The 19,928-nt window shown below is 43.6% G+C and overlaps 2 protein-coding genes across 2 annotated transcripts in view; one reads left to right on the plus strand and one right to left on the minus strand.

Moving 5' to 3' along the window:
- The window catches only part of SP110 (SP110 nuclear body protein), a 34,988-nt gene extending 27,664 nt beyond the window's left edge, over window positions 1-7,324 (plus strand). The window contains exons 15-19 of the mRNA XM_049768913.1: window positions 3,933-4,048; window positions 4,725-4,833; window positions 5,038-5,109; window positions 5,554-5,694; window positions 7,199-7,324. Of these exons, the coding sequence (XP_049624870.1) occupies window positions 3,933-4,048; window positions 4,725-4,833; window positions 5,038-5,109; window positions 5,554-5,694; window positions 7,199-7,324 (564 nt within the window). The remainder of the gene's footprint in view (window positions 1-3,932; window positions 4,049-4,724; window positions 4,834-5,037; window positions 5,110-5,553; window positions 5,695-7,198) is intronic.
- Window positions 7,325-18,704: 11,380 nt separating this feature from the next.
- On the minus strand, window positions 18,705-19,646 carry LOC126001637 (uncharacterized). The gene has a single exon (XM_049768914.1). It carries the CDS (start codon window positions 19,644-19,646, stop codon window positions 18,705-18,707), a length of 942 nt encoding a protein of 313 aa, XP_049624871.1.
- Between the last annotated feature and the right edge of the window lie 282 nt (window positions 19,647-19,928).

A 19,928-nucleotide genomic window follows, 5' to 3' on the forward strand; every position in this document is an offset into this window, starting at 1 on the left:
TCTGTGACTGAAAAAAGTACTTGAAATGTTCATCCTAGATATAGGGCAGGGACATTTGCTTCTGTATATCTTATAGATAGGCAAAATCTTTATGATGACCATTTGTAACCAGACTAGAAAAAATAAATCTATAAAGGTAACTAAAATACAGAGCATAATTAAGTACACAATAGTCCAGTTATTCTTATTTGTGATGCCACAGGTCAACCCATGGTTAGGATACACTGAGCTCCTGAGTAGGACAATGATTGAAGTTGAGTCCTGACTACCAATGGACTAATTAGAGCTTTCTGCCTCTCTAACTGATGTAGCAGTGCCACAAATCACATTGTTCACTATTATTGTGCTCTAATGCCATTGGCAGAGTGGGCAGAATATGTTCCATAGCCAGTGCAACTGTCTGCGTGGGATTTGCACATTCTTTCCTTATCTACAGGGGTTTTCTCTGGGTTCCCTCCCATATCCCAAAAGCATTCCCATGAGGGCTTATTATCCTGTCTTAGTGTGAGGGGTTTTTTGTGCCATGGGTTAAGACCTGCCTTATGTTCTGAACTGGGGTAATAGTCCTGAACTGAGATTGGACAATGAATGAGTGAATGAATTTAAGAATTCATGTTTGAGGCCTTGATTTCAAGGTTGGCATGATGTTTTGGGGACATGCTATTAGAACTTGACTCCTGTTGATGGCACTAACCCAGTTAGACTGGTTTCACCATGAGTGAGATTTCCAAAACACAATCCTAAGTAAGATAATGACTTCTGTTATTCTATAGCCAACCCAGTCTCCATTAGGTTCCACCAAGGGGTCTGAAGCTGAGATTTCAGACATCATGATTGTAGCTGCCTTGCAGAATATGGCTACTTTCCAGGCCCACGGTGAAACAGCCAATGAGAATAGACTCAGGAGCTTGGGACCTGTGAGAACCTCATCGCCAGGCCCAGCTACTACTGCTATTCCAGTGACATATATGGAAGATGGTTTTTGCTTTTTGTTTCTTGGGTGGTTCTGGTTTTCTGGTACAAAGTCTACAGTCTTTTGTTGGAGAGGACCTCATAAGCTGTACAAATGACCAAGTACATGAATTAAACCAAAACCTGTCAGTAAAGACTTTGGTTCTCAAAAGTTAGTCAACAAAGTCCATTGCTGTAGGTTTCAAGAGGAAATACTAATTCTTCTTTCCATGTCAAAAATAGAGATTCCCAAAGCTTTTCAAAGGATATTCAGAAATCTTCAAGAGTTGGTTGTACTATGGATATGGAGACCCATTCTATTTGGAGGTGTGCTCTGGGGAATGAGTGATCCTGTCTGGCAAGATGGTGGGCATTAGCATGTCAGTAACCTGCTTTTGCTTTGGGAAGAAGTTGGGGGCAGTGACGTCTTGCTTACAGAGACTGCATGCAATACCAAAGCTGTGCAGGTACTATGAAGGCAGGGTAGCAGGTGATGTGTCTCTGCTGGAAAAATCAGTGCTCACCAGTACAAAGAAGACAAATCTGTGTCGGCAAAGAATTTACCATCTACTAAGTGGATGATGTCCAGTTAAAGTGTCTAGTAAAAATGGTCTTTAAATAGTGTTTAATAATTTTTAATGATTTAACTAATCCATAAATTAAATTTTAGAATTAGTTGATATTCTTCATTCCCCATCTTGACCTGAAGTTGATCTGATAAAATCGTCATCCTCAATAATGTTGGATATAGGGACTCTCAAGGTGGGGCTCCTTTATGAGTAATTGATTCCCTTGAAAATTTAAACAAGGTGCCCCTATATATTAAAGAATTAGCAAAGGAAATAGAAAATATATGCAGTAAGATAAGGTAAAACATAAGTATATATGATAAGGTAAACCTTATCTTCACTGTTGAGACTGTTGCTTCCAGCAAATGCCCATGATCAAAAAGCCCTTGTCTCCAGCTGAGCCACAGTGGACACGGATCCTTGACCCAATCAACAATGAAATAGAATAGTCTTGGGCAGGGCTGGAGAGATCAGATAGCAGGGAAAGTACTTGCCTCTCATGCAGTCTGCCCTGGTTTGATCTCCAGAACCCTGCACAGTCAGGTATGGTTCCAAAACCAAAACCAAAGAATTAAAAAAAATCAGAAATTAATCTTGGGTACTTGCAGTCAGCTTTATGAAAGGAAACCCTGGTCTTCTCTAGTAAAAGAATTTTAAAGGGGCCGGAGAGATAGCATGGAGGTAAGGCGTTTGCCTTTCATGCAGATGGTCATTGGTTGGAATCCTGGCATCCCATATGGTCCCCTGTGCCTGCCAGGGGCGATTTCTGAGCATAGAGCCAGGAGTAACCCCTGAGCGCTGCTGGGTGTGGCCCCCCCCCCAAAAAAAAAAGAGTTTCAAAGTCTCCAGTCTGAACTAACATCGGCTTTCAGGGATGGAAATTCAAGACCCTGGACCCATTGGGGTGGTGAGCTCACAGTTTCCCTTCATTCTGGAAAGAGCAAAGGTGTCCTGGGGAGAGTTGCTGCCACTTTACTGTTGAGTTCTAGTAGTGGAGCCTGTGAGCAAATCAAAATAAGAGGAAAAAGGGTTTGAACGAGGCCCTAACATCCTACCATGATAGCCAGTGATCTGATGGAGGCCTTCAGGGAAGGGTGGGTTCACCCTCCTTCAAATACTGAGTCCAGACACTGGAACTGATGGTGCCACACATGCACCAAGAAAGAGTGAACAATTGTTACTCACAGATGACCAGACAGATAACACAGGGACTAAAGCACTTGTTTTGCATGCTGTAGACCACACTTCAACTCCTGGTATTACATAGGGTCCCCTGAGCAGGAATGATCTCTGAGGACAGAGCCTGGAGAAGGCCCTAAGCATTGTTGGATGTGGACCAAACTGTTCCCCAAAGTAAAAAGTTTTAAAAAATTAACAGAAGGATGGGACCAGAGTGATGACACAGTGATATGGCATTTGCCTTGCATGAGGATGGACCGCGGTTTGATCCCCCAATGTTCCATATGGTCCCCCAAGCCAGGAGCGATTTCTGAGTGCATAGCCAGGAGTAACCTCTAGTGTCACTGGGTGTGGCCCCAAAACAAAACAAAACAAAATTAATGGAAGGACTAGAAGAATAGCATAGCAGGTAGAGCATTTGCCTTGCTCATGGTTAACCTAATTTGATCCCATTAATCCCATATGGTCCCCTGAACACCACCAGGAGTGATTCCTGAGTGCAGAGCCAGGAATAACACCTGAGCACTTCTATGTGTGTCCTCATCTCAAACAAAGAAAAAGGAAAAAAAAAAAAAGGAGGGGCTTGAGTAATAGTACAACAGATAGGGTACTTGCCTTGCACACAGCCAATGCAGGATTGATTCCCAGTATCCCATATGGTCCCCTGAGCACCACCAGGAGTAATTCCTGAAAGCAAATACTACCAGGAATAATCCCTGAGCATAGCCAGGTTTTCCAAAAAACCAAAACAACAACAACAACAACAACAACAACAACAATAATAATAATAATAATAATAATAATAATAATAATAATAATAATAATAAACATGGAAATTTCAGCTGCTGGCTAGGATGAACTCAGACCTCCCTTTTCTTTTATTTATTTTTTGTTTGTTTTTTGTTTTTTGGGTCACACCTGGCAGCACTCAGGGGTTACTCCTGCTCAGGAATTGCTCCTGGCAGGCTCAGGGGACCATATGGCATGCCGGGATTGGAACCACCATCCTTCTGCATGCAAAGCAAATGCCTTACCTCCATGCTATCTCTCCGGCCCCAGACCTCCCTTTTCTGACCTTCCAGGCCCATGTATCAGGGTGCCTTAACACTTCCCTGCCTGCCATTCTGGACTGAGAGGCCCAAGGCACCACTGTTGGTGTGTGGGTACCACAGCTCCTCCAGGCAAGCAGGAGTTTGTGCCCCGCCCACCATATCGGGGTTCTATCTCTCCTAGGAGCCAGACTTGCGGGAGTGTGAGGTGTGCAGCAAGCAGGGACCCGTGATCCTCTGTGATGCCTGTGACCGAGCATTCCACGGACACTGCCACATCCCCCAGGTGGAGGCAGACAGGTGAGCAGACCCAGGTCTGAGAGAAGGGCAGGGCCCTGTGTAGGGGATCAGTAGCCTCACTTGTGGGTGTCTGACTCCCTCCTTATCAGGGACATTCATCCTGAATTTCATCACCCAGTCTGGGGGTTGTGGGGTGATGATAAGAACATCAACACCAGCTGTTCCTGTATGTGCTTGTTTAGAAGAGGCCAGGGGCCAGAGAGATGGCACAGTGGGGAGGGTGCATTCCTTGTATTTGGTGACCCAAGTTCAATTCCCACCTTCCCCTGAACACAAAACAAAACAAAATAAGGCCAGGAGTAGCCCCAGAGCAGTTTGTAGCCGCTAAATAAAACAACAAAAATAGAAAGGCAGGAAATGTGGCCCCACTCACTATTGTACCATATTCTCTTTGCCATGAGGTCTTCTTCAAATTCTGAGACCCTGGTGACTCCAGTGATTCCCTACAGCCCAGAGAGGGGACAGGGTCACCTCCAGGGTCTCCAACAGATGCTGCCCTGCAAGGGGATCTCATTGCTCAGGGCCATGCAGAGAACTCAGATGATGGAGCAAGGGAAGAAGTGTCCCCGCTTTGTCCTTGCTGTGCCCACAAGCCATCCTGGAAGCAGACAGGCACTGGCAGCCTCCATAACAGGGTTGTTCTAGGGCTCACCTTCCCCTCACCCCAAAATTTTAGGAGGCCATGGAGCTGCACCTTCTGCAGGATGAAGGAAATTTCTGGAAGCCAGCAGTGTCTCCAGGGATCTCATGCCCTGGACAGGCGAATGAGGCCAGAGGAGCAGTTGGTGAGTTGGAGTTCATGCCTGAGTCCCTCTTCCCCCTGTAGCACTCACAAGGCAGGAGACAGGAAGAGCACCCGAGGATGCCACCTTGTGGGAGTTCAGAACACGGACATGGTGTCCACAAAGACTTGACTGTGTCTGCTCACTTCTGCTGGCTTCCCTCTCTTCCAGCTGTGTGTCCCTTAAAAGCCCTTTTGCCTCTTTTAGAAATGTGAGTTTCTCCTCTTGAAGACCTACTGCCATCCTCAAAGTGTCTTTTTCGTGAACATCCCACACAATGTAAGTCGTCACCCGTGATCGTCAGTCCTGAAGAGGCTGCTATTGGCAGAGAGAAGGTTTATTTAGATCCCACATCCCACTTCACCTACCAGCATCTTGCTCTGGGAACTAGGGGGCGGGAGGGTGTAGCACCCCTGTTCCATCATCCCTCCTGCCTGTGGGTGAGACTGTCTCCCACAGATTCAGATGTTGGGTTCTAAACCCAGCTCCCACCTTGTGGTGAGACACTGAGTGGATTCTTCATGAACTCTTCGCCCCCTCCCCCCAAAGCAGGAGTGTCCTATGTACCTGCCTCCTAGGCCTGTCAAAGGTCATGATCCCACAGTTCCTGGCACATGATGTCAATTAGGATAATTCCTGCTCTGATGCCTGTTGTCATTCAAGCTGGTTGCTTCCCAGCATGGTGAGCTTGCTAACACCTCCCATGGGTGGTTTTGTTCCCAGATTGAAGATTATGGCGAGCCCTTTAGGGAAGCCATGTGGCTGAACCTGGTGAAGGAACGGCTAGCAGAGCACTCTTACACTGTGTCGTGGTTCGTGAGGGATGTGCGCCTCATCTTCCAAAACCATCGAGAGTTCTACAAGGTGGAGTGACTGGCCTTCTCTCTCTATCTCTCTCTATGTCTCTTTGTCTCTTTGTCTTTCTCTGTCTCTCTGTCTGTCTCTCTCTTTCTCTCTCTCCCTCTCTCCCTCTCTGTCTGTCTGTCTGTCTGTCTGTCTGTCTGTCTGTCTCTCTCTCTCTCTCTCTCTCTCTCTGTCTCTCTCTCTCTCTCTCCCTCTCTGATCTCTGCGCTCTCCTGGAATTTCTGTGAGAGCACAAGTGTGAGAGTTAAACTAGTCTCACCCTGGGGACAGAGTTTAGAATAACAAAGAACTCCAGAAAAGGGGCTGGAGGGGTGGCACAAGTAGTGGGGCATTTGCCTTGCATGTGCTAACCTGGGACAGACCATGATTCAATCCCCTGGTGTCTCAAATGGTCGCCAAGTCAAGAGCGATTTCTGAGCATATAGCCAGGAGTAACCCCTGAACATCACCTGGTATGGTCCAAAAACAAAACAAAAACAAACAAAAGAGAACTCCAGAAAGAAAGATTTCAGGGTGGGGAGAGTTCTGGCTAGACAAGAAGGCTCCTGATAAAAGACCCTTGATTGATCCAGATCCTCCCTTGGAGGACTTCCAAAGAGGTAGCTGCTCCCCGAGCACCTGCTTACAGTACCCACTTATCAAGCAGGAGGAAGGTGGTAGCTGGTTAGCTAGTACAGTGTGGAAGGTGCTTGCCTTGCACCCTAGCCTTGGGTGCAGAAACCCATCTAGCTCGCTGAGCCCTACCAGGAGTGATCCCTGAATGCAGAGCCAGGAGTAACCCTGATTTCTGCTAGGTGTGCACCCCCCCCCCAAAAAAAATAATAAAAAGCCGGAGAAAGCTCTCAGGCTTTCTGCCTCCAGGACACAGAAATAAAGGAATTGGTTCAGCCTAACTAAATCAGTGCAATTTAGGGGATGCTTTGACTGTCTCCCCTCCAACTTTCCTAGCGAAGTCTCAATTGTAACACTGGCATCATCCTTCCGTGAACAAGAACATGCTGGAGCTTGTTGCAATCCCAAATGACATCCATTCCCTTTCGATGAGCTGAGTATGATGTTTATATTCACTCCTACAGGGATTCCCGAGAAGCATCCAGGGAAGTTTTCCATCTCTTTCCAGCCTCTTTCCCTTTGTCTGTATTCACTCAGTCATGTGCCACCAATTGCAAATAGATGTCCCAGTAATGTCCCAGCAACATGGAGCTGGAGGGAGGCAGTGACCCCAGGAAGGCTCATTCTTCCTTCAGAGAGAGGGGAGCACTGAGCAATGCTTTATCTTTCTGTTTTGTGACCTGCTCAAAAACACTGGAACACTGATCTGTGTCAGTTCTCCAGTTGGGGCAACCCATCAGGGCCAAGATGGCCATCAGGTAGACTTTCTCCCATTTCAATAATGGTCACAAGAGTCTCTGACACCTCATCCCTGGGGTCACGGTTGGGGTTGGTAGGACAGAGCCCTAATCCATAGGATTGACATGTGTTTGTTTTATTTATCTCTTTCTAGACTTCTGATTTTAGTTACGTGGGCCTGGATTTAGAGGCTGAGTTTGAAAAGAACCTCAAGGAGTTGCTGGCTCTTTGTTGTACCCAAGAGAATAGGTTCTGGATTCCTGACACTGGCCTGGAATAATGAAGCCCAAGTTCATGTCCCAAGGTTTCATCTGTTCTCACTTTGGAGGGTTTTGATTTGGTTTTCTAGCAAACACACTTCACCAGTGAGTCTGCTTATTCCTTTGTGAGGTTAAGACAAGACCAGCATGCTCAGATGTCATCGGCCTCATTTGTCTTCCAGTCAACAACCTTTCACCGACTCATTTCAGCCTCTGCTGAAACAACTGGTGCCTGTTGTCCAAAACCATCTTAACCAGGATTACAGAATGATGATCTTCTGATGCTTTTATTTCTGTATTATGGGGGAGTCAAGATTCTTTTGCAAAAAGCCTCCCTTTAACAATATTTTATTTTCTTGAAATAGAGTTGGCACAGCAAAGACAGATCAAAGCTGGATTCTTCACTTCATGGGCTCAGAATAACAAATTGGCTCCCTAACAGTCCTGAAGGTGATCAGGAAGAATTTGTTCATTTTTCTTTACAGTGTTTTGGATTCATGGATTTTAATATAGCTAAGGCATTTTAAACGTGTTTAACCTTATAATAGGATTACATAGAGGGCTAACTATACCATCCTTCTAATGTTAGATATATTATGGCATGAATACATTTAACATTGTAAGTTGTTACAGAATCTTTGCTGCTCTAACTGTCCCTCTATCAATGGGAGGGCCCCACTTCTACAATGACCTCAGCATTCTTTGGAAGTATTAGCTCTCAAAGATTGTGGAATAATGATGTTTCAGTTCCGTGGCTTGAAAGAATAGTCATGCTATTGCTCAGGACTCTGCAGAAAAAGGTTTTCAAGGAGATGTTTCCCCTTTGCTCCAGAAGTATTAACTAAGCCTGTTCATGCTTGCCCCTAAGTCACTTCAGCCACACAACAGTTACTTCAAGCAAGTCACAGAGCCAACATCATAAGAAGAAGGACTAGACAGTGTCTTCTGATGGGAGAAGTGGCAAAGGTACATTTCAAGGAAGGAAGTTGCTTGGGCAGAGGTGTGGCACTGTCTTGAGAAACTTCCCATCATGGTGTACTATGTTCCCACAACAGTGCAACCCGTCTCATATGCAGAAGAAACAGGCTCCTCTCCTGGAAGCCGTGCTAACAAAGCCAGGATCTGGTGGTTTAAATTTGATTAAGATTCTATATGGTTCTGCAGTGAAGTGCATTGGGTATAGTCCTTTGGGTTCACCTCTTCTGTGAACTAAAAGGCAAGCTGTCTCCTTCCCCACTTTCAAAACACAGTGGCCACACCAGGACCCAACATCCTCTACTCACTTGCATTCAAAAATGGAAATGAAAACCACCATTTTCAGCCCACTAGTCTGTAGCAATTCTGAAATCTAGTTGAGTACATGTTACCAGTACTGCCAATCCCAGGACAGAGGATACTGCTTGCTAAAGGTGAGACACTTGCTTTCTAATGTGCGTCAGGGCTGGAGACATTTTATGACTTCTTCCTTGCCTTCCTCCAGCCCATGTTTGTCTCTCTTCTTTGATACATGAACTCACTTGCTCTAACTCAGTGCTAAAAAATAACAATGGTAGTTTTCAAATTTCCATTCCAGAGCTACTGTGAAAATTCAAGTTGAATTCTAAATTTGAGTGCAATATCTTTTTGTTTTTAGCATATATATTTTATGTTCAGAGCTACTCCCTGGCTCTGTACTCAGGGATCACTCTTGGAAGTACTCAATGGAGACTATCTTTTGTGCTGAAGATCAAAGAGGGTTGACTATGTATAAGGCAAGTACCTCAACCCCTGTGCTATACATTGGGTCATCATTTTTGTTATTCATTTGCATATGTCGCAGAAGGTATTTTCAGGGTTTTGTATTTGCATTTAATAAATAATATTGGTCTTTATGTTTTTCACTTTCTTCTCCTCCTTTTGAGCCATCTTCCAAGGCCCTCGTTTACTCTTTTTAATTACATTATCATATCAAATATCTTAAAAACTTGAAAATTCCAAAATTTAAAGTTTTATATTATAATCCATGTTGAGAAGAATAATAGTAATAAATTTGCTAACACTCTTCAAATTTCTCTGTTCTTTTCTTCATGAAAGAAAGAATACTCTAGCCTGGTTGTGAACTTGCCATGTGTCTTTATTTTCCATTCTATCTTGATGAAGTATTTCTTCAAGTTTTATTGTTTTTTGGGGGGCCACACCTGGTGGTGCTCAAGGGTTATTTCTGACTCAGAGGCTACTCCTGGCTCAGGGTTCACTCCTGGAGGGCTCAGGGTACCATATGGGATTCCGGGGAGCGAACCCTGGTCATCTGTGTGCAAGACAAGTGCCCTATTCACTGTGCTATGACTCAAGCCCTCTTCAAGTGTTTTTTGTGAAGAATCTTTGATTATATATTTCCTGAGACTTTACATATCTCATCTTGTCTTACGTTGTTTTTATAATTAACAACAGATTGTCTTACCACATACATATGTATATGTATTTATATGTGTATGTTTATGTGTATGTAAGCATGTATATATATATATATATGCATATAATACTGAAATACCTCACCTTCAAAATTGGCCAAGGGGCTGGGATGTGACTTAGTTGTAGACTATATATTTCATAGGTGCAAAGCCCTAGATTCATTTCTCAGTATAGGAATATTAAAAAAAAGTGCTCACCATTGATTTAGACTGTGTCTCATTCTGTGGGTCTATTGCTGTGCAACTCTGAATGTAAATTCAGCTAGAATTGCCTTTTTTTAGTGTGTGGACAGATAGGACCTCTCTCCCTTTAGTTATACAATATTCAAATGTGTTATTTTTGATAAGGAAGATTAACTCATCAACTCTTATCATCAATCTTGCCTGGTACATTGCACGCTTTTGTTATAGTACCTGGTTCTTTTTCCATCTCTTTTAATTCTTTCTGAGCCTACTGGACCCTTTTTTTTTTTTTTTTTTTTTTTTTTTTTGGTTTTTGGGTCACACCCGGCAGTGCTCAGGAGTTACTCTTAGCTCTATGCTCAGAAATTGCCCCTGGCAGGCACAGGGGACCATATGGGATGCCGGGATTCGAAACATCATCTTTCAGCATGAAAGGCAAACGCATTACCTCCATGCTATCTCTCTGGCCCCATCTGGACCCATTTTTTTTTAATATTAAAGATTGCCTCTCTTTTCTCTGTCCTCCAATGTTTTAATTTTTAGTTTTTATTTTTTGGGCCAGACCCAGCAATCTTAGGGCTTACTCAGCATTTACTCAGGAAATATTTCTGGCTTTGTTTGGAGGAATCACATGGGATGTCAGGGATAGAATGTGGGTCTCAGAGTGCAAAGCAAGCACCTTCCCCGAGACATTAGCATTCCAACCCAGCCAATTTTTTATAAAAGAAAATGCTAGTTTTAGACCAAAGTTTTTTCCTTTCTGTTCCCCCCATATTTTGCTGTGTATGAAAAAAACAACCAAACAACAACAACAACAAAACTGCCACACATACACCTTTTTTTATTGGATTTTTTAAATCTTTCTTTTTGTTGTTTTTTGCTTTTTGGGTCACACCTGGTGGTGCTCAGGGGTTACACCTGGTTCTGTGCTCAGAAATTGCTCCTGGCAGGCTCAGGGGACCATATGGGATGCTGGGATTCGAACCACTATCCATCCTGAATTGACTGTGTGCAAGGCAAATGCCCTGCCACTGGATTTTTTTTATCTTTTATCCAGCCCAGGATTTTTTTAACTTTTAAATTGGGGCCTTTTTCATAGAAACTTAGGACACTTAGAAACTTATTTTGCCACATATTTCTGCATTTTTCTATAAAACTAAGATGAAAGAATCAAAGAAAGGCTGGGGGCCAGTGGCCAAGTGATCTCAGATGCATTGGTAGGGAAATAAATAAGGACAGAACTAAATATCCAAGCCAAAGTTAATGATAATTGAATCAAGGTACCTAAACTTAAACAATCTAAACTTTTTTTTTTCCCATGAGAGAAACTTTTACTTAGCAGTCATAAATATGGAAATATCACATTTTGAAATGCAGTATTAACTTGTCATATGTAACAATCTAAACTTAAGGAGCTGTTATACTTGCAGGCCAGGGGGCCAAAAGGGTGGTGTTATAGAATGTACTTTGGATTCACTGGTGGAGGGAGGTTGACAATGGTGGTAGAAAGTGCCCTGACTCATTGAATATCTCAAATTCAACTATGAAGGATTCTGTTGATAATTGTTTCAATAAATAAAATGTTAAAAAAAATAATAAAAAGAAAAAGAAATGCCAGAAAATATTCCCCTCTAAAATAATTATTATGAGACTTAAATATATTTTCTTAAAACAATTATAAGTCTATGGTCAGGTATATAATAAATGATTATAAGACATATTAATAAATTCTATTATAATATAATGAACCTAGTGATCTTAAAAGTATTTTCAATAGTATTAATTGATTTCTCTTAAGCCAAGCTTGAAAGAATACCATTTTTTGTTTTGTTTTTGGGCCACACCAGAGATGCTCAGAGGTTACTCTTGGCTCTATACTCAGGAAATACTCCTGGCTCATGGCAAGTTGAGAGGACCATATGGGATGCCAGGTATGGAACCTGGCTCTACTGCATGCAAGGCAAATGCCCTACCCTCTGTGTTATTGCTCTGGCTCCAGGATATAAATTTGTGTGTGTGTGTGTGTGTGTGTGTGTGTGTTTGGGCCATGTCCGGCGGTGCTCAGGGGTTACAACTGGCTATCTGCTCAGAAATAGCTCCTGGCAGGCACTGGGGGACCATATGGGATGCCGGGATTCGAACCAACCACCTTAGGTAGGATATAAAATTTGACCACAATACCTCTCTCTCCTTAAGAGATAAGGGTCAGCAAGATAGTTTAGAGGTAGATCAGTTGTATTTCATGCAACTGCCTTTAATTTCCCCCACCCCAGCCACTGCCAAATAAATAAAAGGTATTATTCAGGGCTTCTGGGGATGGGCAGGAGCCCTTGATGATCCTCCAGCCTACCAGGGTCATGCTTCAGTGCAACCATGCACATTGCTCTCAGGCCCCGTGGTGTTGGGGGAGGACCCAGGCATGCACCCTGCTCTCAGGCATAGGGTATTGGAGGGACCAAGACATCCACTCAAGTGTAGGTTAAGGACCAGAGAGAAGCACTTGGTTCCTGCCAGTCCTACTCGGCCTTCATTGCTGTCCCAGGTAATTAGTTACCCCTTACTCAGGAATAGTCCCAATCTGTGGGTGCTGCCACCCCGTTTCAGACAGAGGGATGATCTAGGAGCTGCAGGTATGAATTAAGTGAGCTGCCGGCTTTCTCTGAGCACAGTTGGGTCCAAGACGATGGGCAGGTGATCCACAGAGCCAGTGTGTCCTAACCTGATTCAGGGCTACAGGCCAGATCACTCAGACTTTTCTCTACCTGGTCCTCTTTTCCTTCCCTGTGCTGCCAGCCTGGCTTCTGCAGGTGCCTCCCTGGTTTCAGGTACATGTTTGCAAAAATGACCTGTGACCCAAGATTCAAGGGTGTGGCTTTGGCCTGGTTGAGAGGCCAGGAGATCTTTGCGGTGCTGAGGCCAGTGATGATCCCCATGTGGTTGGAGCAGAAGACCTGGAGCCCAGGACCAGGTGAGAAGGAGCCTATGAGGAGAAAGATCTTGGTAGAGATTCAGCTCTATGGTCTCCCAGGGCAGGCTCCTAGGCTTCCAGCACTTGTGGGGGCTCACAGGCTAAGTTGTTCCCCTCATCTTGGTTCAGGCCCCCCCAAAGCAAGATATAGGCATCTCTCCCTGCTGCTCTTGCTCATTTGTTGATGGCATCTGTATTGCCAGCATCTCTTGGTGTCCCCAAAGCCCCCGCTCTCTGAGTCACGGCATCCTCCTCTCATAAGCCCAAGAAAAACACTGGATCTTTGTTATTTCTGTTTCCCCACCCACTTAGCCTGCAGTGCCTCAGCTAATCCCTTTAGTTGGGGAATGTGGGAGGAGATGAGGTCAGCTGCCCTCCACTACTATCATGCTTTGTCTTCTAGCTGGCAACCTCTACCAGTTCACTAGGCACCTCTGCCCAGACCCTGATTGATCATAGCAAGGCGTTCCCCCAAAGAGATCAGGTAAGGAGGGAGATAGAGAACTGCAGATAGCGTGAGCATGGAATTCCCAACACTGGTTGTCTCTTGTTCTTCCTTGCAGGATAGTTTTCATTGCAAGAAACCTTTGTTTTAAAGGAGGGGAAATAATGATAGAGACATTCCAGCAAAGTCTTCACCTCACCTCTGCCTCACTTCCCACTCTACATTCCACCTGAACTCCACAGTGCTCTGTCCCCTGGTCCACCCCAGCCTACTCCAGACCTGTGGCAGAAAGTCAACAAACTTCCTATTGCTGCCTCTGCCTTGCAGCAACCTGTTTGCTGTGTCCTGTCCTCAAATGGCCTGGGACTCACCATTGCCTAAATTTTGTGCAACTCCTGGTGTCCTTCACTTGCAGCTTCATTCAGCCTCCTTCCTAACCCAGACTCAGGAAACCAGACATTCATAATTAGCCTTTCGAAGGTCCTTCCCGAGAAAGTAATATTTTTCACTTTTCATTCTTTAAGCTGCCATATTTTATTGAGTGTTATTGACCCAGAATGTAAGAGGAAAAACTGCAATTGCACAATGCCAAACAACTCTTCTTAAGAGTTGATGCACAGTGTGCTTACTGAAAGAACTTTAATTTCAGGTTTGTAGGATAAAGGTGATGGAGAATAAAAATCATTCCCGGCGTACACGGAAAAATTTAATTGTGCAATAAAAAATGAGTTGATTAAGCTTCTTACATTTAAGGAAAGTGTAGATTTTCTGACTCAACTTCAGTTCTAAGGTTACCAAAATCAAGTGTTGTGAGATGTCACCTTGCAGGGCTGGGGTGGGACAAATATTTTTTTTTCAAAGAGCCAGATAGTCACGAATTTAGGCTGGAGAGGCCAGAGCAATAGTATAGTGGGTAGGGTTGCCTTGCCTTGCATGTGTGTAGACTCTAATTTGATCCCCAGCATCCCATTTGGTACCTTTGAAATGGTGGGTTGGGTTGTGTGTTCCACAATCCCCAGAGAGGGAGAGGGATTCCCAGGCCCCCTGTCTGGGTAGGACAAGAGACACAGGTCTGGCAGCAATTCCGAAACAGGAATAATAATCACACACAGTTGGGAAGGTATAGCAGGCCAGAAACTCACACTGCCAGCTGTTCACCCACAAGCCAGTCACTCCAACACGTAGAACTAAGAGGCTAGATGGCAGCTTCTCCACCAGGCCTCCTGAGTAGCCTTTGATTGGGATAAACACGGCCCACCCTCAAGGGGAGAGAAAAAGCCCAATGAGGAGGTCAATGGGGAACATCTTTTTAACAAGAAAACCAAAGGAACCAATGGAGAGACATTTATTTAGAAGGCAATATGAGGATTAATCCAAAAGCCTCTGCCAACAGGTACCCAAGTCTTCCAGGAGTAATTTCTGAGTGCTGAGCCATTGGGTGCACACAAACATATACACACACACACACACACACACACACACACACACACACACACAATGATTTAGATGGGTCTGTTGCCAAAACATATGGCCAAATACATCTGATTTTCATATATATTTTGCAGGTAACAAAACATTATTCTACTTTGATGTTTCCTCATTTAAAAACATTAAAATGCTCCTTATTCACAAGCTATACAACAGCTAATATGTGCATGTGGCCCACAGTTCATCCTCCATCCATCCTTGCTTTATGACACTGGGAGCATACCGAGAGTTGTTTTGCGGAACAATTTGTAAAATGATTCACTTCAGGGTTGTCTCTGAACAATCCATTTGCCAGACGCAGAGTCGTTATATATTCATCACCTCCCAAAGTCCATCTCTTCACACTATCACACTGAGAATTAGGTTTTCGAGTATTGGGGTCACTCATTTAGTCTGTTAGACTAATGACTCTAATGCAACATAAACAATAAATATAAAGATTACAATGCTAGCTAATCTTAACTCCCCCAAATATACCATAGTCAATTAGTCAGGAATGATCCTATACCTTTACACACATACACACACACCACAGATGTGAATTTTTCTAAGCATACAAACATATGTTTAGAGCTACTTAGTTGCATGTAATATACAAACCATTATGGCAGAACTAGAAATAAAATTTCTTTTGGGAGCCAGAGCAGAACTATAGCTGGTAAGGCACTTGCTTAACTCACAGCTGATCTAAGATTAATGCCCAGCCCTGAGCAGCATTGGACATCACTCAAAAAACAAAAATAGGAGCCGGAGAGATAGCATGGAGGTAAGGCGTTTGCCTTTCATGCAGAAGGTCATCGGTTCGAATCCCGGCGTCCCATATGGTCCCCCGTGCCTGCCAGGAGCAATTTCTGAGCATGGAGCCAGGAATAACCCCTGAGCACTGCCGGGTGTGACCCAAAAACCACACACACACACACACACAAAAAATAATAATAATAATAATAAAAAATTAGTTTTGGATTGGTGTTGGTACAACATATATTTGAAACTTGATTGTAAATAACTTTGTAAACCACTGTGCCTCAATTAAAAATTTAAAAGAGATTTAAGTTTCTTTTGAAATTAGTCTTTAGCTGGATAGGAAATAGTGCAATGGTTAGGGTCATGTCTATCATGCACCCAGCCAGGGTTCTTTCCTGGCATCACATGGTCCTTCAGTATTGCCAGGAGCATCCTTGGAAAAATCTAGAGCCATTAGAGTAACCTTAATAAACCCCAGCACCACAGGGTTCAACTTGAATCACATTGTCTGGCACTTGCATTCAATCACAGCTGGTTGACCAAGAATTCCGAGTGGATCTGCCAGACCTCTAGACCACTTTCCCCTTCCCAAAATCAGCCTTTAACAATTCCTTAGCAATGAATGTCATCTTTGTTATAAACAAAACTAAATATTGTCCTGCTGTATCTCTTAGATGGACTGGTACAGTCAACCCTCATTTTAATCTCTTTTGGACTAATTTTCTATATTGCTAGGGCTGTGAAGTGAGGAGCTACATTTCTCAGAGGAGTAAATTTTTAAGGTTTGAATGCTCACTCATTCTGCCAATCAGAGGCCAGTCAGTGAGATTGCCAAAATAGGAGAAGACAAGCCATTTTCTTGTCTTACAAAGTCACAAAGGGTGGACTGGCTATGGTAGCAGAATTAGTGGTGAAAATAGCTGTTGTTTGACCTCCAGATGACTGTGGCAGTTATTTCTACTTGACCCCAGTCAATGGTGGCTCTGATTCCGACTGCTACAGTCCTCCCATGGCTTTGAAAGAATCTACTTCCTTTATCAACTCTTTCTGTTTAAAAGACCTAGAATGGAAGCCAGAGCGGTGGTGCAAGCAATAAGGTGTCTGCCTTGCCCACACTAGCCTAAGACAGACTGCATTTCAATTACCGCCCCCCCCCCCCCCCCCGTGTCCAATATGGTCGCCCAAGCCAGGTGTGATTCTGAGCACATAGCCAGGAGTAACTGCTGAGTACCAACAGTATGGCCCAGAAACAAAAACAAACAAACAAAAATCAAAAGACCTAGAATGTTGATTCTTTTTCTTAGAGTTAGTTCTTGCTGATTCATTAATGGAGGTTTTATATGAAGGCAGCCTAAGTAATTTTCTGTGAACTGATTTTCAACCACTGCCTTAAAACTTGCTTAAATTTTAAGTCTAAATTCACAACCAACTTTAAATATGTTCAGTGCTCTGCTCATTGATCCCCTTTTTTTTAGATCAGCTAACATATGATTAAGGTTTTCCAGAACCCACAACAGTTAACTATTTTTGTAAATCACATTAAAAGGCAAGCATTTCTTTATATGATAATAGCAACCCATCTGCTCTCTTATTTGGATATTATTCTTTATTTGGTTGAGAAGAATATGGTCTCAAAAACCACTTAGCACCCAATATCAAGTTTTCTTTTTAGTTTTAACATCTCAAAATTTATCTCAGGAGACATATCTAAATTTATTTTCACTTTCTTTTAAAGTTAGGACTAGCCAGGGAATTCAATTGTAGATAATTAGATGTAAGATAATGTGTACCTTTTTAAGAGTATTGTATTTGTTTGTTTGGTGTTGGCTTTGGGACCCATATCCAATGGTGCTCAGGACTTACTTCTGGCTCTGTACTCAGAATCACTTCTGCCAGGCTTGGAAGAGCATGGAATGCTGCAGATCAAAACTGTGTCAGCTATGTACAAAGAGGGAAGCACCAACCTGCTGGCCTACCTACTTACCTTTAGTCCTAAAAAGTATTTTTTAGCAGGGTGTAGAAACTTCTCTGTTCTGTTGCCTTCCTATTGTTTGGCCTGTATATGTGATAGCAGAAGCACTAGCAACATATTAGGTCATAATGTAGAACCCTAATCTGAACACTAATGGCAGAGCAGAAAACAATGAGTGAGTATGTTGTCTGTGCACCTCCAGAGTTCTTTTACAGAAGAAAAAGAAATCAACTCTAACTTTTTAAGTCAGTGTTATTTTGCTTTTATTTTTGTTTTGTTTAATTGTTTGGTTTGGTTTTGGGGCCATACCTTCCAGTGCTTGGGGCTTACTTCTGGTCCTGCACTCAGAAATTACTCCTGGAAAGCTTGGGGATGACAGAGATTGAACAAGGGTTGATTGTGTGCAATGCAAATGCCCTACCCAGTTGTACTATTGCTCCAAACCTTGTTATTATTTTTAACCAAACCAACCCTTAATAGAAGGAAAATATCAAACACCTTTGCATACTAATGGATTATTTATCAGTTTCTAAAAACAAATACATTCACGGAAGCTAGCTAACTACTGAATAACAGGTTTACTACTAAAAAAAGCTGATCTCATTTTAGAATAAAAAAGCATAGGCCAGGGGCCGAAGAGATAGCATGGAGGTAAGGTGTTTGCCTTACTTGCAGAAGGGTGGTGGTACGAATCTCAGCATCCCATGTGGTCCCCCGAGCCTGCCAGGAGCGATTTCTGAGCATAGAGCCAGGAGTAACCCCTGAGGGGTGCCGGGTGTGACCCACACAAACAAACAAACAAACAAACAAAAAGCATAGGCCAGAGAGATAACTCAGTGAGTTGGAGCACATGCCTAGCATATTGAAACCCCAAGTTCAAACCCCATAGTACATGTCTCCCAGCTAGTAGCCCAAATACTATAGAGACCTCATTCTCTCCTGGAAAAGAAAGAAAAGTTGAACATGCTCTCCTGGAATGAAAGACATCAAATGATTCCATGAAGACCACTTTGATGCATGCAGTGGCAAGTTTATAAACCAGACAGTAACTTGGTTTCACTCGAACTGCTTTCAAAATGAATCAAGGCGTGGTTAAGAGTGAGGAACAAGCTCACCCCTAGTGGGTATCCCAGAAGGTCTAGTTCTTGGTTCACAAAGGCTGTGTTTTGTTTAAATTGACTGTTTTCTGTTCCTCCTGGGATCTGTGACCATACCACAGCTGACAGTCCATCCAGTGGTATAACCTGCTTTGCAATTCCCTATTCCAGAGCCCATAGACCAGTGGGCTACAACACTGGGCCGAGGCAAAAACTCCAAAAAGCGACAGATTCAGAGCAAAATAAAACACTCCACACATCTTCCCTAGACCAACAAAGATCAGAGTTGGTATGATATGTAAGCCCATCTGCATTAAATGAATCAGGATAGTTTTCCGGGCTTTAATATTAGACTGGTTGAAATGACCGGATCGCCTCCCCTCGTGGTATATCAGGGAGTAACTTATAAGAAAGACAGACAGAAGGAGGATCAAGAAGACCAGGCCAGAGGCTCTGGCAGGCACACCATTTAGGATCACAGGGCAAAGGGGTTCTGAAGTTAAAATGGCCTCTTGAGTGACACTCGTGCCCTCTATGAGAAACAGACAAACATTCTTGAGTATAATGAAAAACCAAGTCCCTACCAGAACTCTGTATTTCACCACGTTCCCAACAGACAGAGATTTCAAAGGCCAGCAAACCACCAGGTAGGTGTCGGCAGCCATCAGAGTCAGAGTGAAGAGAATTCCTTCCCCTAGGCTGAGTTGTACTCCAAACACCAGCCAACACAGCAGCAGAGGGCTGTTGGCATGCAGAGCCCGCATGGCCTGGAAGATCAGCCCCAGCCCGCAGTAGAAGGAGACGCAGAGCAGGTGGTGGCAGAGCAGGAGGTAGCGAGTCTCTTGTCGCAATTGCAGATTCTGTGCCACTATGGCCACAATGAGGATGGTGAGGCCCGTGGCAAAGCAAAATATGACAGCATAAACTGAAGCCTTCACCGTGGCCTCCAGCCTCAACCAGTCCGAAATGTTGCAGTGCTCAGCAGACAAACTCATTATCCCTGAGGCAAACGGGCTCCTGCAAGAGACGAAGAAAGCATGAGTCTACTTAGTGTGACCTCACTGCGTAGGATTGGGTGAGTCCTGTGTCTCCATGAAGAAGCAGTCTCAGGCATGATGTGCGGTATTAACTTCAGAGGAGAGGCCTTATATAGAACAATTTCTTTTCTTTCTTTCTTTTTCTTTCCTTCATTCTTTTTCTTTCTTTCTTTCTTGTTCTTTCTTTCTTCTTTCTTCCTTCCTTCCTTCTTTCTTTCTTTCTTTCTTTCTTTCTTTCTT

This window comes from Suncus etruscus, chromosome 2 (genome assembly GCF_024139225.1).
Source record: "Suncus etruscus isolate mSunEtr1 chromosome 2, mSunEtr1.pri.cur, whole genome shotgun sequence".
Lineage (NCBI taxonomy): Eukaryota > Metazoa > Chordata > Mammalia > Eulipotyphla > Soricidae > Suncus > Suncus etruscus.

Excerpts from the sequence above, each read along its gene's own strand:
- LOC126001637 (XM_049768914.1), bottom strand. The coding sequence starts at position 19,646 with ATGAGTTTGTCTGCTGAGCACTGCAACATTTCGGACTGGTTGAGGCTG.